Source organism: Lontra canadensis, unplaced genomic scaffold (assembly GCF_010015895.1).
Source record: "Lontra canadensis isolate GAN:19392208 unplaced genomic scaffold, GSC_riverotter_1.0 scaffold1, whole genome shotgun sequence".
Taxonomy (NCBI): domain Eukaryota; kingdom Metazoa; phylum Chordata; class Mammalia; order Carnivora; family Mustelidae; genus Lontra; species Lontra canadensis.
In genome coordinates, this window is record NW_022630995.1 from 63,702,418 (window position 1) to 63,727,406 (window position 24,989).

Sequence of the window (24,989 nt, forward strand, 5' to 3'; positions counted from 1 at the left end):
TCACCTGGCAACCCCCCCATGCACCTGGCAGCTCCCCTACATCTGACAGCACCCCACCCCCCACTAAGTAGGTGCAAATTTCTTAGTTTTGCTGGAGGCCAGGCCAAGGGCACAGCACAGGGGAGAGGCTCCCCGCTGTAGAGTCTGGCCCCCCAACAGCCTGTCCCCTCAGTCTCCCTCCTGCTGGCGCCCCCAGCGTCCCCGAGAGCATTGCTCATGGAGTCCTTGACCAAGCTGAGCTTTGTCACATGTATCAAGACACATTAAAATATTATCACTAGAGACCTTTGATAATTTCAGAAAGCCTGAGACTTTTAATGAGTAAGTGGTCGGATTAACAGTTGGAGAGGAGAAGCACTTCTCCTTTTTGGATGGGGGACATTGCTGCGGGGTGAGGAACCCAGGCTGCATCTTGGTTTGGGCTGGGGTTCAGCGGGGGCCCCCACTCACCTCTCAGGGAAAGCTCCATTTCCTGCATCCAACCACATGCCAGGCGCTTGGTATCTGGTCATTCACAGATGCTCATAAGGAGCCCCGCGGGGTCCATGGCACGCTCTGGCCGCTCGTGGAACTCCCAGTGAGTTTAGCGAGGGCTGGATAGTGGGCCCCGGACACAGAGGTCAGGAGTCACTGGCATTTTTCTAAAGTTCTCCCACGTGTTTCTCAGACAGAGCCCAGGTCTAGAACCACCGGGTTAGCACAATGGCTCTCAAACCTGGGGACGCGTCGGAACCATCATGGGGCTTATTAGAACACAGATCCCAGGGCCCCCATCTCCTTGTTTCTGGTTCGGAGGGTCTGGGGTGGGGTCCAGGAGTCACGCATTTCTAACCAGTTCCCATTAAAGCTGATGCTGTGGTCCAGGTATGACCCGCAGAGAACCACCGAGTCCGGGCAGTGCTGGTGGGGCTATGACAGATACAGAGAGAGGACAAGTCTCCCACGGGACACCCTAGCTGGCACATGGGGATGCGTCCCTTTGAGTTCGTCAGAGAAATTACTGAACCCCTGTGTGCCTTCACCTTCATCCTCAAAGTGGGGAAAACTGTGGCCTCCCAGTATAAGTGCTACATAGATGTATGCTAGATGGATGTGAGGTTCAATGAGGTCTTCCTTCTGGAACAATCCCGGGCCCAGAGTAGGCTCAAGTCCTAATTCTGATTATTTTTGTGACTGTCTCCTAAAGGATCAGTTGAAGGGTGTCTCCCTCTGAGCAGCCTTCTTCCCTCAGCTCCACATAGGGGCCGAGCCACTCTTTCTTCCCGGATGACGTGGTCTACCGTGTGTCTCCCCCATCCCACTGGGGGCCCCCCACAAGCAGGGGCCAGGCGTGATGGGGTTCTGGAGCTCAGTGCCCCCCATGGAACCTGGAAGGAGGAGGCAGTGAGGGAGGTGGCTGGGGCTGCTTTCCCCGTCTTAGGATGTTCCTGTCGTGAGCAACCCAGCTTTACAAACCCGGAGTGTGTTTGATACCCCATACACCCAGAGCACGGATGCCGGACCCGAGTGTCTGCACGCACAGGGCCTCCGCCAGCATTCACACCCCCTGCCGCCCCGGGGGTGCACCCTAACGCTGCCCCGTGGTCTCCCCACGCTTCTCTCCAGCAGCATGCCTGGCTGCCCCCTGTTCTCTTTGCTTTCTGCACCCAAGTCCCCTGCTTTCCTGACTCGGTCACCAGTGAAGGTGAGCATAGGCCCAGCAGGTGCTGGAGTGGGCTTCCCTCCATCATCCTCCCCAAGTCCCTCACTGCCTGCCTGGGCCCAGCCCCTAAGGCCTCTCTCCACCTGGACAGGAGCCTCCTAAGTGGCTCCCTGCACTGGTCCTCACCGTGCCGGAGACACGGCTCCGAAATGTTGCTGGTCTCACTCCCCCACTTAAAACCTTCCAGCGACTTTGCACCAGACTGTGAATACAAATCAGGCCCCCTGCCTGCCTCCCCTGAGCGCCCGCACCCTCGTGGACTTGACTGTGGCTCTCCTGCTCCAGTGCCCTCTGGGACAGCATTTCCCACTCTCCTCCTCTTCCGCTGCTTCTCCTTCTGGGCTCAAAGTTACCCGGCCCCTTTGTGACCCCTCCCTCTCCATGTGGTGACCATCTGATTTTCTCCTGGGTCCTCAGTCCTGTCTGAAATGAGCCTTCCTTGGGACCTGTCTGCACAAGGACGGGAGCTCTGCACCTGCCCCCCAGGGAACTAATCCGTTTCCTTTGTCACCGTGTCCCCGGCAATGTGACCTCAGGGAGTCCCCACGTCTCTGAGCTTTGGATTCAGAGAAGGGCTGGATCAGTCCTGCCCTTTGACAAGCCCTGCAGATTTATCCGGGCAGAAGCAGCCAGCCGACTGTTCTAGAAGAAGCCGGGTGAGGCGTCCGCCACTCCACCCACCTTCCAGGTCTGGACTCTCCTTCCACGCGGTTGTGGACCTTCACCAAGTCACAAAGTGAGCCTCGGTGTGAGCCTACGGCGGTGGCTGGTCGTGCCCGTGGTGGAGAGGCTCCATCTGAGCCTCTGAGGGGCAGCGCGCCTGTGATCCCAGTGCTCTGACCACAGGTAACCACATGGGGCGGTGGGAAGGACGCCATCGTGGGGCCAGAAAACCCAGGCTGGAATCTGGTCTCTGACCCGCTCTGGCCTGGGGACCTCGGGCAGTCACTGACTGGTGGAGTCTGGTTCCTCAACTGTGGAAAGGGTACCATCACATGCACCCCACAGTCTGGTCGTGAGAATTACCTACAATAACCTGAAACGTCTCCTCTTGCCCCAGGAGTGGGGACCCCCCTCGCCCTCTGTCCTGGGCCCCAGGGACAGTGTCCAGAACAGAGTAGGTGCTCAGTCACTTGTCACAGTTTACCTTGGGGACAATGCTTAGGGGCTCCCTTTTATTAAAACAAGCGAACAGGTGGGGAGAGAGCTCTGAGCCTGTGTGGCTGGGGAGGGGTGGTGGGGACCGGGGTATGGGGAAGGCCTGATGGGGCACCAGGTCAAAGCTGGGACACGACCCAGCCCTTTCCGGACCTCTGGCCCTGCTTTCTCCACCAGGCACGGTCTGCCCTGTGCCTTGTTTGAAGCTTCTTTCTGGGATCCTGTTACCCGGCTCCCAGGCTTGCCTCCCTCAGCCCTGCACTGACTGGGTTCTGCTCCTTTCTGCTCCCTGGGCCAGAACATGGGTTCCCACAGCTGATGGCTTCTGCATCCCTTCCCGACCCCAGGCCTGAGCTGGAGATTTCAAGTCTGACAGGTTGGGAATTGACACCACAAAGGGGGAGGGCCAGGGCACATTCCATGGGTCACCGCCACATCCCACCTCCTGAGACGGGGCACAGACAGCCATGGCCCTGGGGACGCTCTCTGTTATTGGATATGACTTCCGGCTGAGCCTGGGGTGGGGGTGGTGAGCCAGCACACAGGACACTGGGCACTTTCCCTCTTGGGGACAGGAGGGAACCCACACTCTCCACCTTTTCCAAATATTTGAGGCTTTGCTCCTCTGCCTCATTCGTGAAGATACCCAGCTGGGAAGCAGGTGTGGCACAGGGCCTCCTGATTTTTACCAGATGCAGAGGTCTCTGGGGGAAGGATGGAGATAGGCTGGCCCCCTGTTCCCACTCCCACCCCCAGCCTGGCCCAGGATGTGAAGCTGGCCTGGCCTCAGTGAAGTTCCCACTCCCGTCCTCCTATTTTCCCTAAGGCCAATGTAGAGCACAACAAAGTTCTATTGAAATCTGCCTAAAGTAGCCCATGACCTCCGGTGGCGGCTTCATGGGCTCTGGCTCTCAGTGGCCTGACCGGCTGTGCGCTGGATGGGTCCTTGTCCCCACACCCCTCTAAATGCTTCCGCACCCAGGTGCCTGCCCTCATGTTCAGAGGCTGCCTGGTTGGGCCAGGGGCAGCCTCAGGGCCTTTGCAATGCATAGAGAGGCCCCTACGTGCTGTCTACACTGCCCACTCACTCTTCCGAGGCCCCTGCCAGAGAACACCTCCCCACTTCCACTCTGTCCTAGTTCGGGCTCTCTGGAGTTCTCTCGTCCCTAAAGGTGTTCGCTGGGGTGCAGGTCTCCCCGGCTGTCAGCTCCAGGGCCTGGCACCTGGCAGTGGTTCACCCCTGTGCCCCCAGGGCCTAGAACGGTGCATGGCCCCAGTAGGTGCTCAGTGAGTACAGGAGGAAAGGGAGGGAGGAAGGGAAGAGGGCAGGGAGGAGGGCAGGAGCAGGGGAGGAAGGGGGAAGGGAGGAAAGGAGGAGAGGGCTCTGGGGCTTCGCGCTCCCCGGGACCTGGGTTCAGGCCCTGAGCGGGTGGGTGCTCGCTCGGCGGGCGCGAGGCCGGCCGGCAGGTGGCGGTGCGCCCTCGGCTGCGCGGGCGGCGGCGGAGCGGCGAGTCCCCTCCTCCCGCCCGCTCCCTCCCCTCGCCGGCTCCTTTCTCTGCGCTCTCGCTCGCGCTCCCCAGCGCCCTCCCGTTCGCCCGGCCGCGGTCTCCGTCGCCCGCGCCCGCCCCGCCGCCGCCCCTCGGCGACCATGGCGCCCCGGGGGCCCCCGCGCGCCCCGAAGGGCCCCGGCCCCGCCGCTCGAGCCCCGAGTCCGGGGGCGCCGCCGCCGCCGCCGCGCTCGCCGCGCTCGCGGCCGTTCCTACTGCTGCTGCTGCTGCTGGCCGCCTGCGGGGCGGCGGGGCGCTCCCTCGAGCCCGGGCGCCTGGGTCCCCGCGCGCTGCTGACCCGGGTACCGGAGAGCCCGCCCGCGGGGCGCGCGCTGCCTGGCGGCGGCGAGGACCGCCAGGCGCGCGGCGCGGAGCCCGGCGCCCCGGGGCTCGGTCCCGCTCCAGGTCCCGGCGAGGACGGCGCCCCCGCCTCGGGCCAGGGGCGCTGGGCGCGGGCGGCTCCCGGGGCCGGAGCGGCTTCGCGGGCGCAGGTCTCGCTCATCAGCACGTCGTTCGTGCTCAAGGGGGACGCAACGCACAACCAGGCGATGGTGCACTGGACGGGCGAGAACAGCAGCGTAAGTGACCTCCGCGCGCCCCCCGCGGCCCCTGCCCCGGACCCCTCGAGGCCCCACTTCCGGACCGCCCCGCGGTCACCCCGGGCGTTCTCGGCGACTTGGGGACGCGAGTCACCTCGGCGGCGCCCCTACTGGACTCTGGCCACGGGTTTCTTGGGGGAGAGGTCCCCAAATATGTGAAGACCCTACCTCACAGGGTTCTGGGACCCCGAGCCACCTCGGAGGCGCCCCCAGTGGCCTCCCGATCCCAGGTTATGGGGTGGGGGGGGTCTCCTGAGGCTTCGGAACCCTGGTCCTTAGGTCACCTAGGGTCCCTCCCGGTCCTTTAGGACCGCCCCAACTCGGTGTTGCGCCCGGACCGCTCTCAGACTCCACCCGGTCCGCTCTGCGTTGTGTTCTGGGATTTTGGCTTCGGGAACCTCTTCACCCAAGTCTGCCCGGGACCCGGCTAGTGGTCTACCCTGGAGCTCGCCACGAGCTCCAGGAATTCCGCGGTCCGCTCGGCGTGGGATTCTGGGACCCCCTGTCCGGATTCCCCCAGTGCGACCCGGGGCTGCACCTGGAAGCGCAGGGACTGCGTACCCACGGAGTTGTGCGCCACGCCGCGCTCGCGACCGGCGACCGCAAACTCCCCGCCCTCCCTCCACCTTCCCCGATACTCTGGAAGTTGAGCTCCCCCACCCTGGCCACATCTATTAGGGTCCTGGGTGCCTCCTTCCTCCAGCGCTGCGCTGTGGTTCCTATCCCTCTGGATACCGGTCCGTTCCTTTTTTTTTTTTTTTTTTTTTTTTTTGTGGTTCTTGGAGGTTGGCCCTCATATTCTTCCTTGGGGAGCTGCCTCAGCCTCCTTTTTCCCCAGGACAGATGACCAATGGTCAGGCATGGGTAGTCTCCCAGCTGCCCTGGTGGGTTATCCCCAGTTTGGGAAGAGAGCAGGGAGGTGGCAGCTGTTACGGGGGTGGAGGGGGCTGTTGTGTGGGGAGTAGAGATGGGACTCTCCGCTTACTCCCTGCCATCGGTGTTGACTTAGGTCTCCCCAGAGGCTGAACCCCAACCCCGCAGTTCTTTTCTTGGACAAAGTTCCGAGGAGGCAGCATGGGGCCAGCACCCCTGCATGCTTTGGGAGTGGAGGGATGGGCATCTGTGAGCTTCCTTGCCCAGGAAAGGGGTGTAACATGGGCTCCAGGCGCTTTTACCTTTCTCTGTCTGGCCCTGCTGGGCTGATGCGGGTGGGGGCGGGGCGGATTCTGCCAGAGAAGGGAGGGGTGGGGGTTGAACATGTTGGACCACCCTATGGCTTCTCCAGCCGAATCCTGGGGCAGCGCATCCAGGGGGCAGCACTGGCTGCACCTGATTGGTCCAGAGCCCAGGGCCCTGCCCGTCCCTCACCGGGTCATATCTGCCACCTCCAGTCAGACTAGAAGCGTTGGGTGGGGGGCTGTTGAGTTTATGCCCAGGAGGCCAACAGGGGGCGCTCAGGGAGCCAGGTGGAGTGGGGATTGGGGGAATGGTGCCTGTCCGAAGATAGCAGGCTTCCCCCTCCCTTGAAGAGCCCTAGGAGATGGTCCCTGTCTGCATGGTGAGAGCCAGGGGAGACCCCAGCTCTTGATCACTCCCCATCCTGGTGGACACCCCCCCCCCCGCCCCCGTCCTCTGTGCTGTAAGCTCTGACTTAAGGTAACTAGGAACCCAACATTTCCGGGAACACATGAGCATTTAAGGTCATCCCCTAGAGCCCCACTGTCTCAACTAAGCCCCCCACCCCACTGGCTGAGGGGTATGAATCAGCTGCTGACCCAATTCCTTGGTCATTTTCCCTTCCTGGGTCGGGCGGGGAGGTGGGGGTGGCAAAAGGGAGAGGGAGGTGGTCAGGGGTGGGACCGGCACCTTCAGGACTCACCGGCTCCCAGCACCCACCCCAGCATGAGTACAGAGCCAGAGGGATGCGCACCTTCCTTGGGAGGGAGTGAGGAGGGGTTGGGCCCATGGGGCTGGAGTTCTGGGGTGGGGGTGGGGGTGGGGGTGGGGAGCATCAGAGGAGCTTCCCTGATTTTGCTCCCTGGGGACTCAGGCTCAGGTGCAGTGACTGCTTTGTAACTAGGCAGCTTGTATCCTGGCTGCTAGAGAAGGAGGCCTGGGAGGGGAGGGGATCTGGCTTCTCTTAGGTGGGGGAGGGACAAGAGGTCCAGAACAGGAGAGGTGTGTTAAAGGCTGGATCTCTCCTCTGGCCCCCCGCAAAGGGGAGGGCAGGGATAGCATGTAAAAAGCCAGGCCCAGCCTGGCAATTAGCACACACTTAAGAGGCAGAAGCCAGAAGTACCTTATTCCCATCAGGGAGTGGTGTTGGAGCAGCAAAGAGAAGGCAAGCTACATGGAAATGTTGACCCAGGCATTTGGCTCCAGCACCTTCTCACTTCTGCTTCCTTTCTCCCGCTCACCCATCCTCTGGAATGGGATGTTGAGGCCAACTGCATTCTCTTTGGAAAAGCAGGTCACCTTCTGGCCCGGGGATCATGTGGTACATTAAGAATTTCATCTTGCCTGGGGAAGGCGCATATGGAAAGGGAAAGCCGAACCAAGTGCTTACATGAAAATGTGTTTCTAATTGTTACTTGTTCAGTGCACAGGTGGCATTGTTTTCTGGGCACCCGAAGAAGGTCTTAGAAATGTGCTTTGCTCCCTCTGTTCTCAGCGGGCAGCCACGGTGCCTGAGATATTAGCCGAGGCATTCTGCACTTGGTTTTGCCTGCACTTGAAGGCACGATTGGCTACAACAGGGAAGAAACAAACTTGAGGCCGATTTGCAGAGCGGAGCCTTTCACAAATTTTGTTTCGCTCCGTGTGTCTGGGTGGGGAGACCCCGGAAACTGTTCTTTGCAGATGTGGCCCCCAGCGGCAGAGGAAGTGTTTGCTTTACCACAGCAGGTGTTTTCAAAAATTAAAAAAAAAAACGTTTGCTGAGAGGGATAGACTTTCTGAGATAGTGTTTTCGAGCGTCTGCTAGGAGTCACAGGATTGCAAGAGACAAGCCCTTGTCGCTGATCACTGGGAACCTGTGTGCCTTTTCCTTCCCACGGCCTGATTTCTTCCTGCTCCCATGGAGATAGGGAAGCCGGCTTGCCTGGAAGTTCAAACACTGTCTTTCCGTCTATGGAGCTGTAGAAACAAACGGTTAAATGAGCTAAATAAACGTTTCATTGGGACCACTGGGCGTTGCCTTTGAGGGATCCAGGAGGGGCTTTGCCCCGAGGCTCCAGGTTTCGCTTCTCTAGAGCTGCCACTTCTATGAACTGTTTAGCTATGGCAGGGTGTGGCACTTGAACTAGCTTTGGTGCCTTCGCGGCACTTGAATGTGAGCTTGCTGCGACTCAACCTGGTTGGTTCAGTGTTGTCCCCGCCGTTAGTAGATGAGCACCTCTCCCTGTCCCCCACCGTCCCCATCCTCACCCCCTCCCCCATTTTGCACATTTGCACCATGCTGTGCCCACAGGGCTTGGGATGTCCATGGGACATGGGAGCTGTGTACAGAGGTAATTCTGAGCTGGTGATCCACATTCTCTGCTCTGGGGTCTCTAGGATCCAGTTATTTGTGTCTCTTTTAGACCCAGGGAGCCAGAGCTCCAGATGGAGGGTGTGAATTGGGTCATGACAACTTGCCAGAAGTCACGTTCCAGGAGGGCAGGTCCATTAGTGTGCTCGGGCACACTCAGGCAGCCCAGACCGGGTGGCTTCAATGACAGAAGCATGTTTCCTCCTGGGTCTGGAGGCTGGGAGTCGGAGGTTGGTTCCCTCACATGGTCATCCTCTGTGCGTGTCTGTGTCTCGATCTCCTCTTCTTCTGAGGACCCCCGTCAGATTGGATCAGGCCCACCTGACTGGCCTCGTGTTCACTTAATTTGAACCTTTTAAAAGACCCTCCGAAGTACAGTCCCAGTCAGAGGGGGTTGACTTCCACGTATGACGTTGTGGAACAGCCCACAGTGGCGGGGAAGGGGTCTCTCTTACCCTTTTGTTCATGGAGTGGTAATGTGGTGGATCTCAGGGTGGTCCGGCAGGAGAGAAGGGAGGGACATCAAAGGTAGGGTACGAGGGGCAAGTGCCATCTTCTCTGGTGGGGAAATCAGGGGAGGCTGCCTGGAGGAGGTGGTATCAGAGTGGGCCTAAGGAACGACTAGGGGAGGTGTATGGGAGATGGAGAGGATCACTCAATGGGGAGGTACAGCATGGACAAGCTCTGAGACATGGAAATTTAAAGGTGTCTTCTACCTGTTGTGTAAAGACCGTGGATGCATTATGCATAGAGATGGATCAGAGGGAAGAAGTTTGGGAAAAACAGGTTGAAGTCAGCTCCTCAGGGAACGTAACGTGAGGCTGGAGAGCCCATGGGGGCGGGATGAAGTGGTGGCTTTGTTTTGTTTTATTTGGTTTGAAGGTTAAAAGCTTTTATTTAGAAAGGCCAAAATGATTGTGGGCTAATTGGAATAGCTAGGTTGTGCAAGAAATGACTTGAAAATCCCCTTTCGATGTCCCCAAAGAGTTGATTCCTTTATATGTGCTTTATTCTTCCTGTGGACCTCCGACCTCAGGGGGTCAAGCAGAAATAGGGCTTAGGCTCCCTGCCATCGTTGCCGGGCTCTGGGCAAGGCACTGGACCCCTGAGCAAACCAGCAGGCTACTGGGGATGGTGCCCGGGGAGGTCGAAGCTGTGGAGTGATCCCAGTTCCTGCCACAGGGTCCCCTCCACACCATGGAGGGGGACCTCTCAGGTGACCATGTGCTTTCCTGTGTATCACAGGGAGCTGGTGGGATTTGTCACAGAGACGGTGGTGGTGACCGACACATGAGCCTCAGCGTCTGCTGGCCTGGGGTTCCCCGGCCTCATCCTTCCTGGCTCAGAGATCTTGGGCAAACTGACTCAGCTGGGTCTTGCCATCTTGGAGCCTGGCTGGGAAGCCTCGCTTTGGGCCTGCTTGGCACCTGAAGGAGGTGGTCCTTGTGCTCCGACATGGGCCTGGCCTACAGTGAGCATGCAGGAAGCTACGTTGGATCCCATCTGAGCTTCCGCGAGCACCGGAGTGGGAGGGGGCTGGTGTTTAGCAACGGGGGCTGGAGGGGAGGCTTTTGGACAGAGGCTTGGAGGCGAAGCTGCTGGGAGACTGAGACGTGGGTCAGACCCTGGAGGGGCGGAGGGAGGGAAGGGGGTGTGAGAGAGCTTTCCAGGTGAGGATGGACAGGCGGTGGCAGCCCCTCGCTCTGCAGGCCTCTCCCTTTCCCAGGGCCCTGCTGGCTTCACGGTTACTGGCCGGCCTCCAGCACACGACACCATAAAGGCCTTCTCCTCAAGCACTTGTAGGTTCTCGAATGAACAGGTCCAAATCTAGTGACAGAGCTGACTTGTGGCCTATGTCTGATGCCGCGGTTTCTTAGAGGCGAGCTGGGTAGCTCCAGGGCACAGGGTCTCACGTTCAAGCCTGCTGAATGCTCCGTGCGTTATTTTGGAATTCTAGCCCACCGCCGTGCGGGCCTCCCGGCAGTCCGGGGTTGGGGACTGAACTGGAGGGAGACGTCTGGCCCACGGGAGGCTGAGCTGTGGCTGTGTGGCACGTTGATGGTGACCAGTGGCCACCTGGGGCAAGGAGCAGATTGGGAGGCAGAGCGTGAAGGCCCAAGGTGAGGCACGGGGGCCCTGCAAAGCCCCAAGCACTAGGACAGGGAAAGGACATCCGTCAGTCAAGAAGCCAGGCTTGAAGGCAGAGAGACGGCCCCATTAATAAAGTTCCTGAACACGTTGCACAAATCTACTTTTACTTTAATAAAGTGGCTATTTAATCTGTAGTTGCATGAGAGTTCCTGAGAGTGTTTTAAAGAGGTCATAAATTAACTCCATCCTTCTGCCGGCCCCTTCGGAGCGGAGCGTGGCCCAACGCAAGGGCCTTCTGGAGGGTTGCCTTTGTGTTTAATTCTGATTTTATTATTATCTGTCAGAGGCAGGCTCAGGCCCCGGAGCAGGGGTATGGGGTTGGAGCGGTTGGAAAATACTCTGGGAGGAGGCCGAGCCCCTGTGCCTTTCTCAGTTGAGAGAGACCCTGAGGGGGAACTTGGCCTTGCCTTGTGTTTGAGGTATCTATCCTTTTGCCTCTAAAGACAGAGTTATTTATAGAATCTTACAAATGGCCTGTTTCATCCTAACCCCTCCTAAAGCCTGGAGTATGTGAGTGCTTCGTGGAGCAGGGGTGCCGACGAGCCAAGATGCCAGGCCACCGCCGCTGTTCCCGGTCACTGTCCCCAGGTTTGGAAGCCCCGGGAGCAGGGAAACCGGGGACCCCCAGGCCTCTATCTGCAGTGTTTAGAGGCTCGAAGGCAAGCACCTGATCTGTTCATAGCCTGCTATTTTGCTGCAGCAATCCCGTGAAAGCCTCGCACTGGGCCGGAGCTGGGCTTCTGCACATAGAGGAAATGCCATATAAATGTGAAACGTGCCCAGGATGGGGGTCCCTCTAAGAATGATCTGCTCGCTTGCACCCCAAGTCTTCCTAGAGCCACGACCCTCCGGGCCCCAGGTCAGCAGGTCTGCGGGTGGTGGACGGTGGGGGCCCTGTGCTTGCTGGTACCCGGCAGGTGCTTGCGCACCCTGACCTGCTCCGGCTTCTGTGGGAAACAGGCTTATTTTCAGCCTCCCGGGGAGCAGGTGGTGGGCACACACCCACCGAGGGCAGCAGCGACATCTTTTTAACTTGAGTCCTGTGGCTCGGGGACCCTTCACACAACGTGTCTCATGCTCATCCTCTTCATCCCGACTCTGTTCCATTTGTCGTCTTCAAAAATTAATAGGGATCCTCGAACGTGTGGGCTCTCGCAGGAGGACTGAAGGAAAAAGGAAACCTCGGATGCTCTTTGGAGATAGAAAAGTTCCTCTCCGTTCTGCATTTCTGTAGCAGTCAGTGACTGTGTTTGCACAGAATGTTACAATCTTTTAATTAGTTTCTTCTCAGACCACCTTGAAGATCTTAAAATAACACCGTTCTCCTTCCTCGGTAATTTTTTTTGCAAAGGCAGGTAATTTCCTTGCAGCGCAGAGCTCGTCTTGACTTCAACAGGGCACACATCCCTTGCACGGCGCCATTTCCCGATGCTCGGAGATAAATTCGGTTCGAATCAAAGTATAAAAACAATTGCTTGTCATTTACATAGGGCTCCTGATGAGTAATAATGAAGTTAATAATCCCGGGCCCCACTGATGGGCTCATTGCTATGCCGGGCGCCTCACCTGCCTTCCCTCCGCTAGCCCTGCAAAGTTGACATGATTATCATACCCACTTTCCAGACAAGAGAAGTCAGGTTCACGGCCACACAGGGCTGAGGGGGGCTTGCCCAAAGCCACACAGCTAGTAAGGGTCCGAGTTGACATCTAATTTCTTTTCCTCTTAAGCCTGAGTGTTGTTGTTTTTTTTTTTTTAGTTTTAGTGCAAGGGATATATTTTCTTTTTTCTTGATTATTATTTTGTAATTCTAAATGGAAGTATCATAAAAGTTACCATCATTACCAGTGGTAGGTGTCTGGTTCAGGGACTTTAAGCCACCAGCGCCCTTCGCCTTCAGAGCTCACTCGTTTTTCTCAAATGGAAACTCTGTCCCCATGAAACACTAGCCCCCTGTGTTCCCTGCCCCCAGCCCCTGGTGCCCGCCCGCTGTTCTGCTTTCTGTCTCTATGAACTTGATTCATCTGGCGGACCTCACGTAAGTGGAAACATGCATACATACGTTGTCTTTTTGTGACTGGCTTATTTTGGGAGCATAATATCCTCCAGGTTTATCCAGGCGGTAGCAGGTGTCAGAATGTCCATCCTTTCTTAAGGCTGAATAATAGTCTGTTGTCTGGATGGACCACATCTTCATCCGTCTGTCTGTCTGTCTGTCCATCCAGGGGCACTGGGGGGCTGTTCCTACCTTCCAGCTGTTGTGAATCACGCCGCTGTGATCCTGGGCGTACAGATACCTGATCGAGTCCTTGCGTCCACTTCTTCTGGGTGCGTACCCAGAAACGGGCCTGCTGAGTCATGTGGGAATCACGGGTTGGTTTTGTGGTCGAGCTCGAGGACTTAACTGGAGCAGAAATTGCTCTTGTGTCTGCCTTGAGTTTTGCCGGCCTGCCCGTTAGTTGCATGACTGCAATCCCCCAAGAAGCCCACCGCCCGCGTTTCTGGAAGAGAACTGTTGACCATGTTAGAGGCGGTCCCGCGTCTAGAGAGGGCCCGGCGGTGAGACTGTGCGTGGGAGCGGCTTTTGTTTCTGCGTTCTTCCAATAATCCTGGATTCTGCCAGCACGACCCAAGGGAGGGGCTGTTGCTCAGAGCCCGGGAAAACCAGCTCTGTCTGTGTTGCAAAGTCAGAAGGAGGCTGGCTGGTCCGCTGCCCCGCCGAGGGGGAGGAGGAAGCTGGCCGGGGCGATGCGGTCCTGAAGGCTGGTGGTGTGCATTTCAAGTTCAAGCTTGTTCCACTTCCTCCCTGCATTTAGGAGCTTTTCCCTATTGACTGCCTCATTGGCCTGTGAAATAATTCAATTTTCCCTCCGTAAAAATAAAGCACTCAATAAAAAAATCTCATGTTTTTCTCAATTTATTCCTATCAATCCTGCTTAACCCCATCCAAGTTCATTTTCTGATTTATCCTTGGGCCGTAGGATGGGGCTTCTGGGGGTTGATTCCTGCAGCAGCTCTGCCTCTGTGTTTTGAGGGGGCTGCTGTGTGCCTCGCTTGCTGTCAGGCGCCGTGGGCTGCCCCCCGATGCCCACTGAGGGGCTTCCTGGCTCCGGCGACCTGATTCAGGGGGTTCTTAGCTCTCTCAGTGCCATGGACAGCCCTACTCCGAGTCTGGAGCAGCCCATGGAACTTTGTCAGGATGTTGTTTTAATAATGAGCATAAAAGAAAATCTACAGCATTCAAAGGAAATTAGTTCTGTGGCAATGTAGTTAGTGAAATACTGAATTGAATTTCTTTACCAACATAGTAAAGGAGCCAGCAGAAGGCAGAGGCTCGTATGTGTGTAGGAGTAACAGTGACGCGAGGTGGGCCATGGCCCGTGGAAAGAGAGGGGAGAGACATACCCTGTGGGAATGATTCCTCTTCCCTGCTCCCTGTGTACTGTGTCCCCCAGGCTCCAGCCCATTCTTGGCCTCCTAGGCTCCAGAGCCTCTGGGCTTTTGTCTGCTTGTTCTCTGCTCTCCCCCAGTGCCTGGCACCTAGTAGATGCTCAGTAAGCCTTTGAGTAGGAGAGGAGGGGCTGTCAGTCCTATAGGGTGCCAGAGCCCAGAGGCCCAGCCCACTCCCCTTTGGGGAGTGACAGGGCTGAGGCCCCCTGTTCAGCTGCCTACTCTTTAAAGCACTAACTACTCCTCACCCCCGAGCAGACAGGTCATGTTGGCTTCCCGGAGACATGGAGAGGTCTCTTTCCTGTCTGAGACGAGGCCGAGGAGAGCTGTCCAGAAGCTTCTGACTCATGGCAGTGGCTGTGTGGTCAGGCCCTGGTGCCACCAGGTCTCCTGCTTTTGCCCTTTGGTCAGGAGCCAGGGCACTCTGGTGAGAAGGCACCTGCTCTGGAATTAGGGGCTTTAAATCACACCCCCAGTTCCAGCCTCATTTCATGGATGTAAGACAAAATGTCTGGGAGATGGCTACGCTCAGCTTCTGGACCAAGATTGCGTGGGCTAGGGTACTGCCTCCAGCAAAGCTGGCCAGAACATGGCTCTGGAGCGGCGGGAGCACCGGCTCTGGAGTGGTGGGAGCATCAACGCTGGAGTGGTGGGAGCACCAGCTCCTGGTGGCCTGAGTATCCTTCTCTGGTACCTGCGGCCCGTCCATCTGGCTGCCAGCAGCCCCGCACTGAACAGTCCCTTGGGCCAGCTCCCCTGAGGAGTGGCCTCATTCAATGTCACTCTGCTATGTTGTGTGTCCCCTTCAGGTGTCGTCTTTGGGGGCTGGGGTGCTGGCAGCACCCCCTTACTGTTCCCCCTCTCCCACCACTGACATGCTGCACACAGAGCCCAGGGGAGCATACACCAGCTGGTGTCCTGTGTCCTGGTCCCCACAGTGACTGCTGGGACCTGCGCCTGCCCTGGGGCACAGGAGGAGATTGCTGGTGTGTGCAGAAGCTGGGGTCAGAGGGCGAAGCTGGAACCCACTGAGCAGATGGCAAGGGTGCCCGTCTGAGCCAGGGGGTCCAATGTAGGTATGTTTCCTGGAACGGTTGGCTCAACAATGGCTGTACTAGGCCCAGCGGTATTCATGAAACACTCATGAAACACGGGGGCTCCGAGAATCCGCTTGTACAGAGAATTTCTCGTTGATGGCTGGCTTTTCACAAGTTTCTTGAAGTGAATGATTGCCTGGAATGCTCTCTTCTTAAGAGCAAGTCAGAGTTTCTTTTCATTCTGTCCCAGGTGAGCAGAGGTCTGGGCCGGCACAGGGAAATCCAAAACCTGCGGCCCTCGGGGCTGGAGGGAGCGTTGGGGCCGCTTTCCTTAAGATCCCTCTGCTTCCTGTCTGCCCCCCCTCCACCAGGCCAGCCCTGGACAGTCAGCAGCGCCCTCTCTGACACAGAAAAAGCAAGAAGGATGAGCCCTGGACTCCGAGGTGGCCTTGTCCCCATCTGTCCGCCCAGCCTGTGGCCGCCTCACTCCTCGGGTGTATGGAGGAGAGGGGGCCATCCATGTGTCATGTTGGGGAAAGAACAAAATCACCCTCAGTTCTCCAGGGAGCAGGGAGTCCTGTCTTCCAGAGTGCTTCCAAATGGCCTCTCAGTGCATGTTGTCCACTGAGAAGCTCAGGGAATTGTCGTCCGGGAAGGGCCTTGGCAGCACCGGGCTGGAGGCGGGGCCCGTCTTCTGCCCTGCGCTCCTCCTCTCTCTCCTGGGGACACATTTCCTGGGCCCCCTCCCTGCGGGCCGGGCTTCGTTCTCGGCAGGTCAGCAATGGACGCCCTTCTGAGCCGGCCATCAGAGACTGCCCACTGGTCTCTGGGCTCAGCTGCCTCCGCAGCCCCGGAGCCAGGGCAGGAGCCCCACCTGTTCATGCCTACGGCTCATGAGACCTCCTGTGTTAGTCCCTGAGTTGCCCGTGGCCCCAGAGCTGCGCTCGGGATGGCGGCTTTAAGGACGAGAGCCTGCAACTCCGTCTGGGGCCAGCAAGACCGTGGGGCTGGGCTTGACCTCTGCTATGTCTCCTTCAGGGTCCCCAGAATTTTTGTGGGGATGAATCCCCTTGTCACTCGGCTCATTGGTGGCCTCTCTGTAGTCCTATAGAGGAGCTTGCGACCATGCCCAGGTCTGGGGTCTTGGGAGCACTGAGAGGGCTCTGAGAGGCTGACCGGCCGTGTGAGCCCACCTGTCCTGGCTGGGAATGGGCAGCGTGGAGGGTGGCCCCGTCTGCCTCCACATCTTTCCCCCAACACAGCATGACCCTCACCTGCTCCATGGGCTCCTGCACGCACGCCCACCGGCTCCTACCTGTCCCTGACCACACTCAGGCCCTCTTCACACCCATGGCCCTCCACGGGGCTGTCCCCTCTGCTCTGCTGCCTTCTGGCTACGAGTGGCCCTGGCCAGCTGCTAACCTCACGCGGTTTTGTCTTTCTCATCCTTAAGGACAGTAATGAGATCGTCCGTGACCTTGTGGACCTAAGGCCTATGTAAAGGGCTGGCCTGGGTGCTGGGCCATTGGCTTCTGCCCAGGGTGCCCCTCCTCATCCCTGCTGCTCAGGCTGGCCGTCCTCGCCCCTGCCACACTGCCCCATCCTTCAGGAATGTGGTCATTCCTGGTCATTCCTCACCCTGCCCTCACTGCCTTCCTTCTCCGAGGCTCCTCATGCCTTCCTGCATACCTCTGGGGTTGGCTGGCCCATCCTGGGTGGGGGGAGGGGGTTCTTTGGGGTGCAGTGGTGTTGGGCCAGAGGCCCCCCTCTCCGGAAGGGAGCCTGCCAGAGAGTGAGAGTGGGGTCAGCAGTGAGGCCAGCTGGAGGTGCTTAAGCCCCAGGCTCAGCAGCCCCCAAGAGTGGCGGCTGAGCCCCACCCCTGGCTGGTGTGTGGGCGCCAATCCACGAGTTTGGGGCCATTTCCAGTCGGGTTTGCTGGAATCCGAAGCTCCCCCCCGAGGCTGACATCAGCAGATCTTGTTCTCAGTGTGATGGGAGGCAGGCAGAATGCCAGAGTGACCCCCCACTTGTCAACGACCCACAGTTTTGTTGACACTCATGGGGCTTGGCTTGGCCTGAAATCGCACTTCCCTCACAGGGCCTTGGAGAGAGTGGGTTTGAATGGTTGATTTGCTCATCCGACCGCAAGCATGGAGAGTTCCGGGCCCCACCTGCTGCGGGTGGAAGGACCGACATGGCCAAATGAGGCGCCATCCCTGCCCTGTGAGGGGACGGACGACGAACTGGGGACATAGGGCAGGAGTGGGTGGGAGGCTGCCATGAAGGAGCACACAGGTGTGTGTGGGGTCTCTAACTGGAGTGGGGGAAACAAGGGCCTGTGTGAGTCAGTGGTCAGGGAGGGTGTCTTGATGGAGGGGGTGGCATTTCCCTGAAGTCTGTCGGGGTTGCAGCAATGCTGTGTGGGGCTCTGTCCTGCTCTGGACCTGGAAGGAGTGTGGGGGATGGTGGCTGGGCTGCTCATGCTGCCTGTCCTCTCCCAGGCAAGCCCCCCCACCCCATGATGAGGGTACACGGTGCCCACCTCGTCATAATATCTTGGGCCCAAGTTGAGACAATTCACGTAAACACTGGTCATCAAGCCCAGTGCCCAGGAATGGGGCCCGGGGACCTGCTGCCTGCTGACCGCATCGGTCATTCCTGGACCTACCGTGAGAAAGGCGTTTGGGGGATGTGGGGTGGGGGGTGGTCTGCTAGCCCACGGGACAGGTGCCCACAGAACTCTTCCAGGAGCTCCTGCTGCTCGGTGGACACCAGGAAGGTTTATGGCAGGGCTGAGTCTGGGCGCCAGACTCACCTGTGTGAGAAATTTCTTGTGTCTGTAGTTCTCTCTTCAGTCAGTACATTCTGGGTCACTGTCCTCCTGCCAGGGGGAAAATTGTCCCCTGAGCCTCCCCACTTGGAGAAATTTTGGAACGTTTCCCAGAGTTGGTGTTTGGGAAAGGAAGAGGAGGGAGGGAGGGCATCTAGGTGGTGGGAATAGCAGGGCACAGACTCATGGAAAGAGCCTAGAAGGAAGGGTCCTCGGGCAGAGCCAGGAGTGGCTGCCGGGCCTGCCACTTTCCGACTTTTTGTTCTGGCGCCTTCTTCTTCTTTTTTTTTTTTTAGGTTATATTTATTTATTTGACAGAGATTACAGGTAGGCAGAGAGGCAGGCGGGGTGGGAGCGGGGACAGGCTCCCTGCTGAGCAGAGAGCCCAATGCAGGACCCTGAGATCATGACCTGAGCCGAAGGCAGAGGCTTTAACCCACTGAGCCACCCAGGCGCTCCTGTTCTGGTGCCTTCTTAAAGGTGTGTGTCTATGGGCATCCTCTTGAAATTCTGCCGAGTGCCTACGTGTCCCACCCTCGGGGCAATTGAGGAGGAAGCAGTGGCAGAGGGGCGTGGGTGAATGCCTGAGACGCTGTTGGCTAATCCTTAATCCCTTTTATTCCCGTTCCACCTGGAAGAAAGCGGAATGGCATTTTTTTCTGAGGGGTGCAAGGAGATAATGAAGGGTGTCTGTTTCTGCATAATTCCGTCAAGAATGTTCCCAAGCTTCTACGTGGGGAAGTCCCCTTCCATGGCCTGAGTCTCCAGGGCTCCCCTGCCTGGAGGGCCTGTCTCCCCGTACCTCCACTTGGAGGCAGAGGGCAAAGAAGGGGGCAGAGTGCAGGGGATGCTGGGGGGTGACAACTTTCGGGTCTTTGCCTCCTCTCCCTTGGCCCTCCTGGCTTCTCTTCCTACCCCAACTGGGCTGCACTGTCAGCACCATGGGGTTTCACCTGACTGTGTTCCAGCTGACTGGTCAGACCTTCCTGCCCAGGCTGAAGGGGAGGTGAGTTTGGGGTGCCTGTTCCTATGTCCGTGCTTACCCATAGCTCCTGCAGTGCTGTGCGAGGAAGGAAGTGCGTTAAGCAGGGTTCTTGATGACAAGTCATAGAAACCTGAAACCAAGGCGCTTAAGTGAAAAGTAGAATCACAGGTCACAGATACTGGAAGCCCAAGGGTAGTGACTTCAGGCATGGCTGGCTCAAGGGGCCCTGTGGTTGGCCCCAGGCCCTCTGTCTCCGTCTCTGTATCTGGGCTCTGCTTCCCTGTGTGTTTGCCTCCTTCCGATGGCCCACTCGGGTCGGGGGTCTGTGAGAAGCTGAGGCTAGGCCCCCGGTGGTTCCCAGCAGGATTCCAGAGCTCACACGCCTGACCTGCACCCATCATCCCTGCTGGGTGGTGCTGCTGGGTGGGATGACATGCTCTGAGCGCCAAGCCCAGACCCCGTGCCCAACCCTCGAGCTGCGTACACTGAGGCTAAGCAGGAGCGTTTCTGGGGGACACCCTACAGGGGGCACGTGGGGAGTTGGAAGGGGGCCGGGCTGCACCCTCAGTCTCCACTGGCTTTGTGGGCAGAGGGTCATGCTGCCACCTTGGGAGGGCATCTGGCACTGTCGCATGGTGTCCCTTCCCCTCTCCCAAAGCCCCCGCCTCCCAGAGTGTCATCTCTACCTCTGTTTGCATGGACGAGGCCAAGATGGCCTCCATCACCTTGCTTTTGGTGGTTTACTGTCTGTGGAAGCCCCAAACCAGGTCGTCCAGGGCCACTTGGCTCTGCTTGGGGCTGTGTCAGCCTCCACAGAGCTCGCGAGTGAAAGAGGACCTCCCTGCGCCTGCCCCCGGTATGGCTGGGCTGCTTCTTGGCCGCTGTGTCCTGTGGGTTCCCTAGGGCAAGGCTGGTTGGCAGAGCTTTGCAGCCACAGGTGGCAGGGTGAGGTGCAGGGGGGGTGGCCCTCGAGCCCCGGGGAACAGGCCCTAGGAGGGCCGGAGCAGGGTGGGAGGTGGCCCCATTGGGTGGAGACGGGGGCTGAAGGCAGCCCAGGGAGGGGTCCCCTAACAGCGTGGGTGTCCCGGCCCCAAGACCATCCTATCCCCGAGCTGTGACATTCCCTCGGGGAGTGGATGCCCTCTGTGAGGGACTTGGCTGCAAGTCTTTGTTGGTGTCTGACAGGAGCCGCAGGAGAAGGTGAGTCACAGATGTCTCCTCGGCTCTTCCGAGAAGGAAGCCAGCCCTGCGTGCGGCGCCTCTGCCAAGAGGACAGCTGTCGGCTGGGGAGGCTGTCATGTGGATTCACTCACCCGCCCATTCGTTCATTCACTCACTCACTCACTCACGTGGCCACCTACTATGTGCAGGATGGCTGCTGGGAGGAGATCCAGGACAGACTCACGGGGTCTCAGCATTTCCAGGGGCTTGGGATCCCTCCAGTGACGGGAGGCTCACCCCTTGCTGAGACAGCACATTCCAGGATGTCTGGTCTCTGCTGAGAGTGGCTGAGGTCAGCAGTGCGCCGGGGTTGCAGTGAGAAGATGCCGCCCCAGGCGGGGCAGGTCGTCTGATGGATGTGGGGATGCCTGTCTTTGCTGGTTGGGTTTCTGGGCTGTGAGTCTGTTCGACTCAGAGAGTGGGGGTAGGGCCAGGTTGTGTGTGTGGGGGGCAGCTTTGCCTCCCTTTGATGGCAAACGCTGGAAGGCGGGTGAGGGGGGCGATCTTCGTGAATGTGGAGCAGCACCACACAGCGGAGGCTGCCCAGCCCTGGACAGGTCCATTTGGTGACCAGTGGTGGGTGGGAGGCAGGGGGCCAGAATCTATGGCTGGGCCCTCTGCTCAAGGCCACGTCTCTCTGTGTAGGCTCTTGGGGCTTCTGGAACAAACTCCCACACCCTTGGTGGCTGAGAACATAGATATATTCTCTTGGGGTTCTGGGGTTTGGAAGGCCAAGGTCAGCGTCACTGGGCTACGGTCAAGGAGTCAGCAGGGCAGGTTCCTTCTGGAGGCTCCAAGAGATGATCTGATCCCTCGTGTTTGTCATTTTCAGGAGGTGCCCGCGTTCCTTGGCGAGTGGTCCCTTCCTTGCCCCTCCCCAGCCTCTGCTGTGTGGTCACACCTCCATGACTCTGACTGTCCTTGGCCCCGGGCTGCCTTTCCTCCCCCCGCTGAGCTCTGCTTTCCATCGCATGGCCTTCTGAGTCACATCTCCCTCTGCCTTCTTCTTGTAAGGACCCGTGATCCCACAGGGCCCATCCTGAACATCCAGGGTAACCTCCCATCTCCAGATTCTCAAAACCACCTGCCTAGTCCCATGCAAGGTCCCTTCTGGGTTCAAGGGCACCTTTTGGGGCTGGTATAAGCTGCCGCTGCCTTCCTCTCCCACCGGCGCCCCCGGCCCTCACATGGTGCTCTGACCAACTGTTCTTGGGTCTCCCTTCCCCATCTGTCTCTGGGTTTTGCAAATGGGCCATCTTTACCTAGCCTGGCCTCCTAACCACAGGCCTCCCCTGCTTTGGCCCCACCATGGCCAGCACTGGAGAACATGATAGCCTGCCCTCCATCACCTTCCCAGGACACTGTGCCCTGCCTCAGGACCTCAAGGACCCTGCAGCCTTGCTCAGGCCGTGGCCCTCAGATAGAGTGGGTCTCAGTGACCCTTTGTGGGATGGATGGCGAACAGAAGCGTCCACACTCGAGTTGCAGATAAATGAGAGGAGAGCTATTTTTCAAGCACATTTAAGCAGTTTGCCTGATGCTGGGCCTCTTCACCCATCCTCCTGTCTGTAGAACTACATGGGTATCCCACGAGGCTGAGTCTGCACGCTTTTCCTGAAGACAAAGGTTTTAAATCAATTTGGAGGCAAAATTTGGCCAACTTTAAACGACAGCAAATCAGCAAACACTTCTCGAGCAGGTGCAAATGGAAGGCGGCTCCCCAGGGTGGTGTGGACGGCTGCGGTCTGTGCGCCCACGCCAGAATTGTCCGTGGCCCTTGGCTTCTGCTCGCAAGTGACTTCTTCTTTAATTGTGCGTGGGTGTCTGTGACAACAGCGCATAAACGAACGAGAAGGAAAAATACCCAGCAGTTAAGTCAGGCTCAGGGAAAGAAGCCATGAGGAAGGTTCTTTGGGTGGGTGGTTCCTGCCTACAGGAGCCAGAGGACCTAGGCAGGGCTCACGGGAGGGGGGCCGGGTGGGTTTTCAATGTTTTCAGATGCTGATGGTTGAGGGGTTTGCGGAGGGGACTGCTACGCTGGGGTCGGGGTGAACAGGATCCCCTGCTAGCTAAGGGATGGCCAGCAGACCAGGGTACCTCTCCAGGGCCTGACTTCCCCATACACACGTGCGTGAGTGGCGGGCTCGGGCCAGCCCCTGGACCAGCCGGGAGTCAGGAGGACCCCTCCAGAAGCAGATGGCCATCTTTGGAGGTTTGTGAGCCGGTGGACTTGGCTGAAGCAGAAAGTCAGATGAAACGCAAAGGAAATCCGTGCAAGGAGATCCCGGGCTCCTAATGGCACTTGGCCTGCTTGCCTCCCTCTCCGCCCGTCCTCACCTCCTCGCCGCGCTCCGTAAATGGATTCTAATAGCTTTCTTCTCTTCCATCCCTCAAAGAATGGCCTCGGTAGCCAGAAAGGAAATTAGTTTCAGGTGGAGGCCAAACTGTTAATTACCTAGAAATCACACGAGGATTTTTAGCCTGAAAAAGTTCTTTTTTTTTTTTTTCTTCTCCTTGGGTTCAATTTTTCATGGATATTAATTATAGATATCGGCTTTAGCCCGCTGAAATAATTCCTCTCTCAAGAGATCGGAAGACTTTTCAAATGCTGTCCCCTTGTTCAACACAATGCATATCCTTTTCTCTGTGTCTGCTGGGTGCCTGGGATGGAAATATGAGATCGGGGCATTGAAAAATGATTGGATGCCTTTTCTGTGTTTAACTGAAGGCTGATGCTGTCCCCTGTGTGTGTTTCCAAATCTCTGAAGCCAGAGGGGACTCAAAGAGAAAAGTCGAGAAGGCAGGCCTTTAATGTCGTGAATATTAATCCTGATAAAAATGTCATGACTCTTTTCTGATATGGATGTGTCTGCCCCACCCCCCATTCGTATCTGTAAAACATCACCCCAGGGCCTCCTGGTGCTCACGGGGGGCATGTCCCAGGCAGGCTGAAACTCTCGTGTCCCTTCCAGTCGATTTTCTGGAAATATCTACTCTGCATCCTCGTTCCAGCCACTGAGACTTTGAACAAGCTGGCTGCACACCATTATAGAGCAAAGATGTGTCCTCCAAAAAACCCTTCTCAAGCCCAGCCTTCCCAGGAAGAGACCAGAGGGATCATTTCCAGCAAAGGGGCAGGCTGCTGTCCTCAGGGGGAGAGGGGCTGGCGGAAGCCCCCTCTGCCCAATCTGGAGCGTCCTTGTGCAGACACGTGTTTCTGCGCCCAGAGAGTGGCCTCCCGGGTGCCTGCACGCCCCCCTGTTTTCCGGCTCCTTCTCAAGTTCACGTTTGGATACTGTGCAGTGGGAAGTGATTTCGGGGGTGGGTTGGCGTGAAATTTCCGACAAACCGTTTTAGCACACTGCACATTTAATTTCTTTTATGTTTCCAAGTTGCTCTAGAAAGTAAATGATTAATTAAGCGGCACCCACACAGTTTTTTTTTTTTTTTTTAAGGAATGATTTTTCGAAACAGAGTAATGCCCCAGTGATTTGTCAGTGGGAGAGAGAGAGAGAGAGAGAAGGCTCTAATAAGCAGAATGTTGTTCAATAAATCACAATTACTTATGTGGACAAGTGCGTCCGCCCGAGGGGGTGTGCCCTGTTACACGTCTGATCATGCTGACTTTCTCTTTCACGCTACAGAACTGGCAGCAGGCCTGTGGTCGACCAGATGTCCCCAGGCCCTCTTGGGCAGAACGTGAAGCGCCTTTTTTGTTTTTCCCTTGAGTCCTTGAACTGAGGTCCTTGAAGAGTTACTCAGAAACTTCGGTGTGTCTCCAACTCTTCAGGGGGAGCTTGGTACAAAGACCGAGGCTGGAACTCCCCTCAGATGTCCTGGGCCGGAGTTAACAGGGTGGGCCTGGCGTCCGCATCTTGAATGAGCTCTCCGGAAGTGGGATCCGTACCTCCATGGGAGAGGCCTCTCCCAGACATGGTGACCTCCCCTGTGTACCCCCAGGGCCCTTCATCTCAGGGTGTGCAGGAGTGCGAATTGCATTCAGGACAGGTGAGACTCCCCTGATGCTGTGAGTGTGTGTGTGGACTCTGAGAACGTGAAGCAGTGTCACCCTCCGGGGCTGGTCAGAGGCAAAACTCCCTGGGCCTCTGCTCTGTACCAGGCCCATGTGTGCCTGTGGGACGCAGAGAGAGACACATAAGCTCTGGCTTCCAGAAGCCCCCCCAGTCCAGCAAGCAGATGGATAGGTAAGTGCCAAGCAAGGCCGGTGGAGCAGAACAGTGGGATCAGGGTGGGCTTTCTGGAAGAGGAGGCATTTCACTGAGACTTGGGGAATTAACCGAGTCACATTAAATTAAGTACAGATGTATTAAGTATCCTGGGGGTCCAGCCCTGTGCTAGGTGGTGGTGATTTGGTAACAGCCATGCCACACAGATACTTGTCTTCGTGGAGATGATATTTTAGCAGAAGAGAGGGACACTGAACCTAAAAAAAAAACCAGCTAAATAAAATCAGATGTTGCTCAGGGCTTGGGAGACCATCAGACAAGTGATGACATGCAGGTGATAGAGAAGGGGGCTGTGGGGGAGGTGAGAGATGCGAGTCTCCGGAGGTGTGGGAGAAGGAAGCATTGCAGGTCTGAGCAGGGATTGGGCTGTGCATGTGTGGCGGATGGAAGGAAGGACAGTGGCACGTGACCTAGCCACCTCACTGCTGGGAGATGAGCACCCGGAGAAGGGACCCTGCCCACGGATGTTCATAGCAGCATTGTGCTTCATCTCCCCAAGGGACATAAGCCCAAACGCCGCCCAGCCAATGAATCG

The 24,989-nt window shown here is 57.7% G+C and overlaps 1 protein-coding gene across 2 annotated transcripts in view; it reads left to right on the forward strand.

Moving 5' to 3' along the window:
• The first annotated feature begins 4,508 nt into the window (after nucleotides 1-4,508).
• The window catches only part of SORCS2 (sortilin related VPS10 domain containing receptor 2), a 421,402-nt gene continuing 400,921 nt past the window's right edge, over nucleotides 4,509-24,989 (forward strand). Inside the window, exon 1 of one of the 2 annotated variants that reach the window (XM_032855524.1) lies at nucleotides 4,509-4,985. In XM_032855524.1, coding sequence (XP_032711415.1) covers nucleotides 4,509-4,985 — 477 coding nt within the window. The remainder of the gene's footprint in view (nucleotides 4,986-24,989) is intronic. The other variant, XM_032855534.1, reaches the window with a different exon arrangement.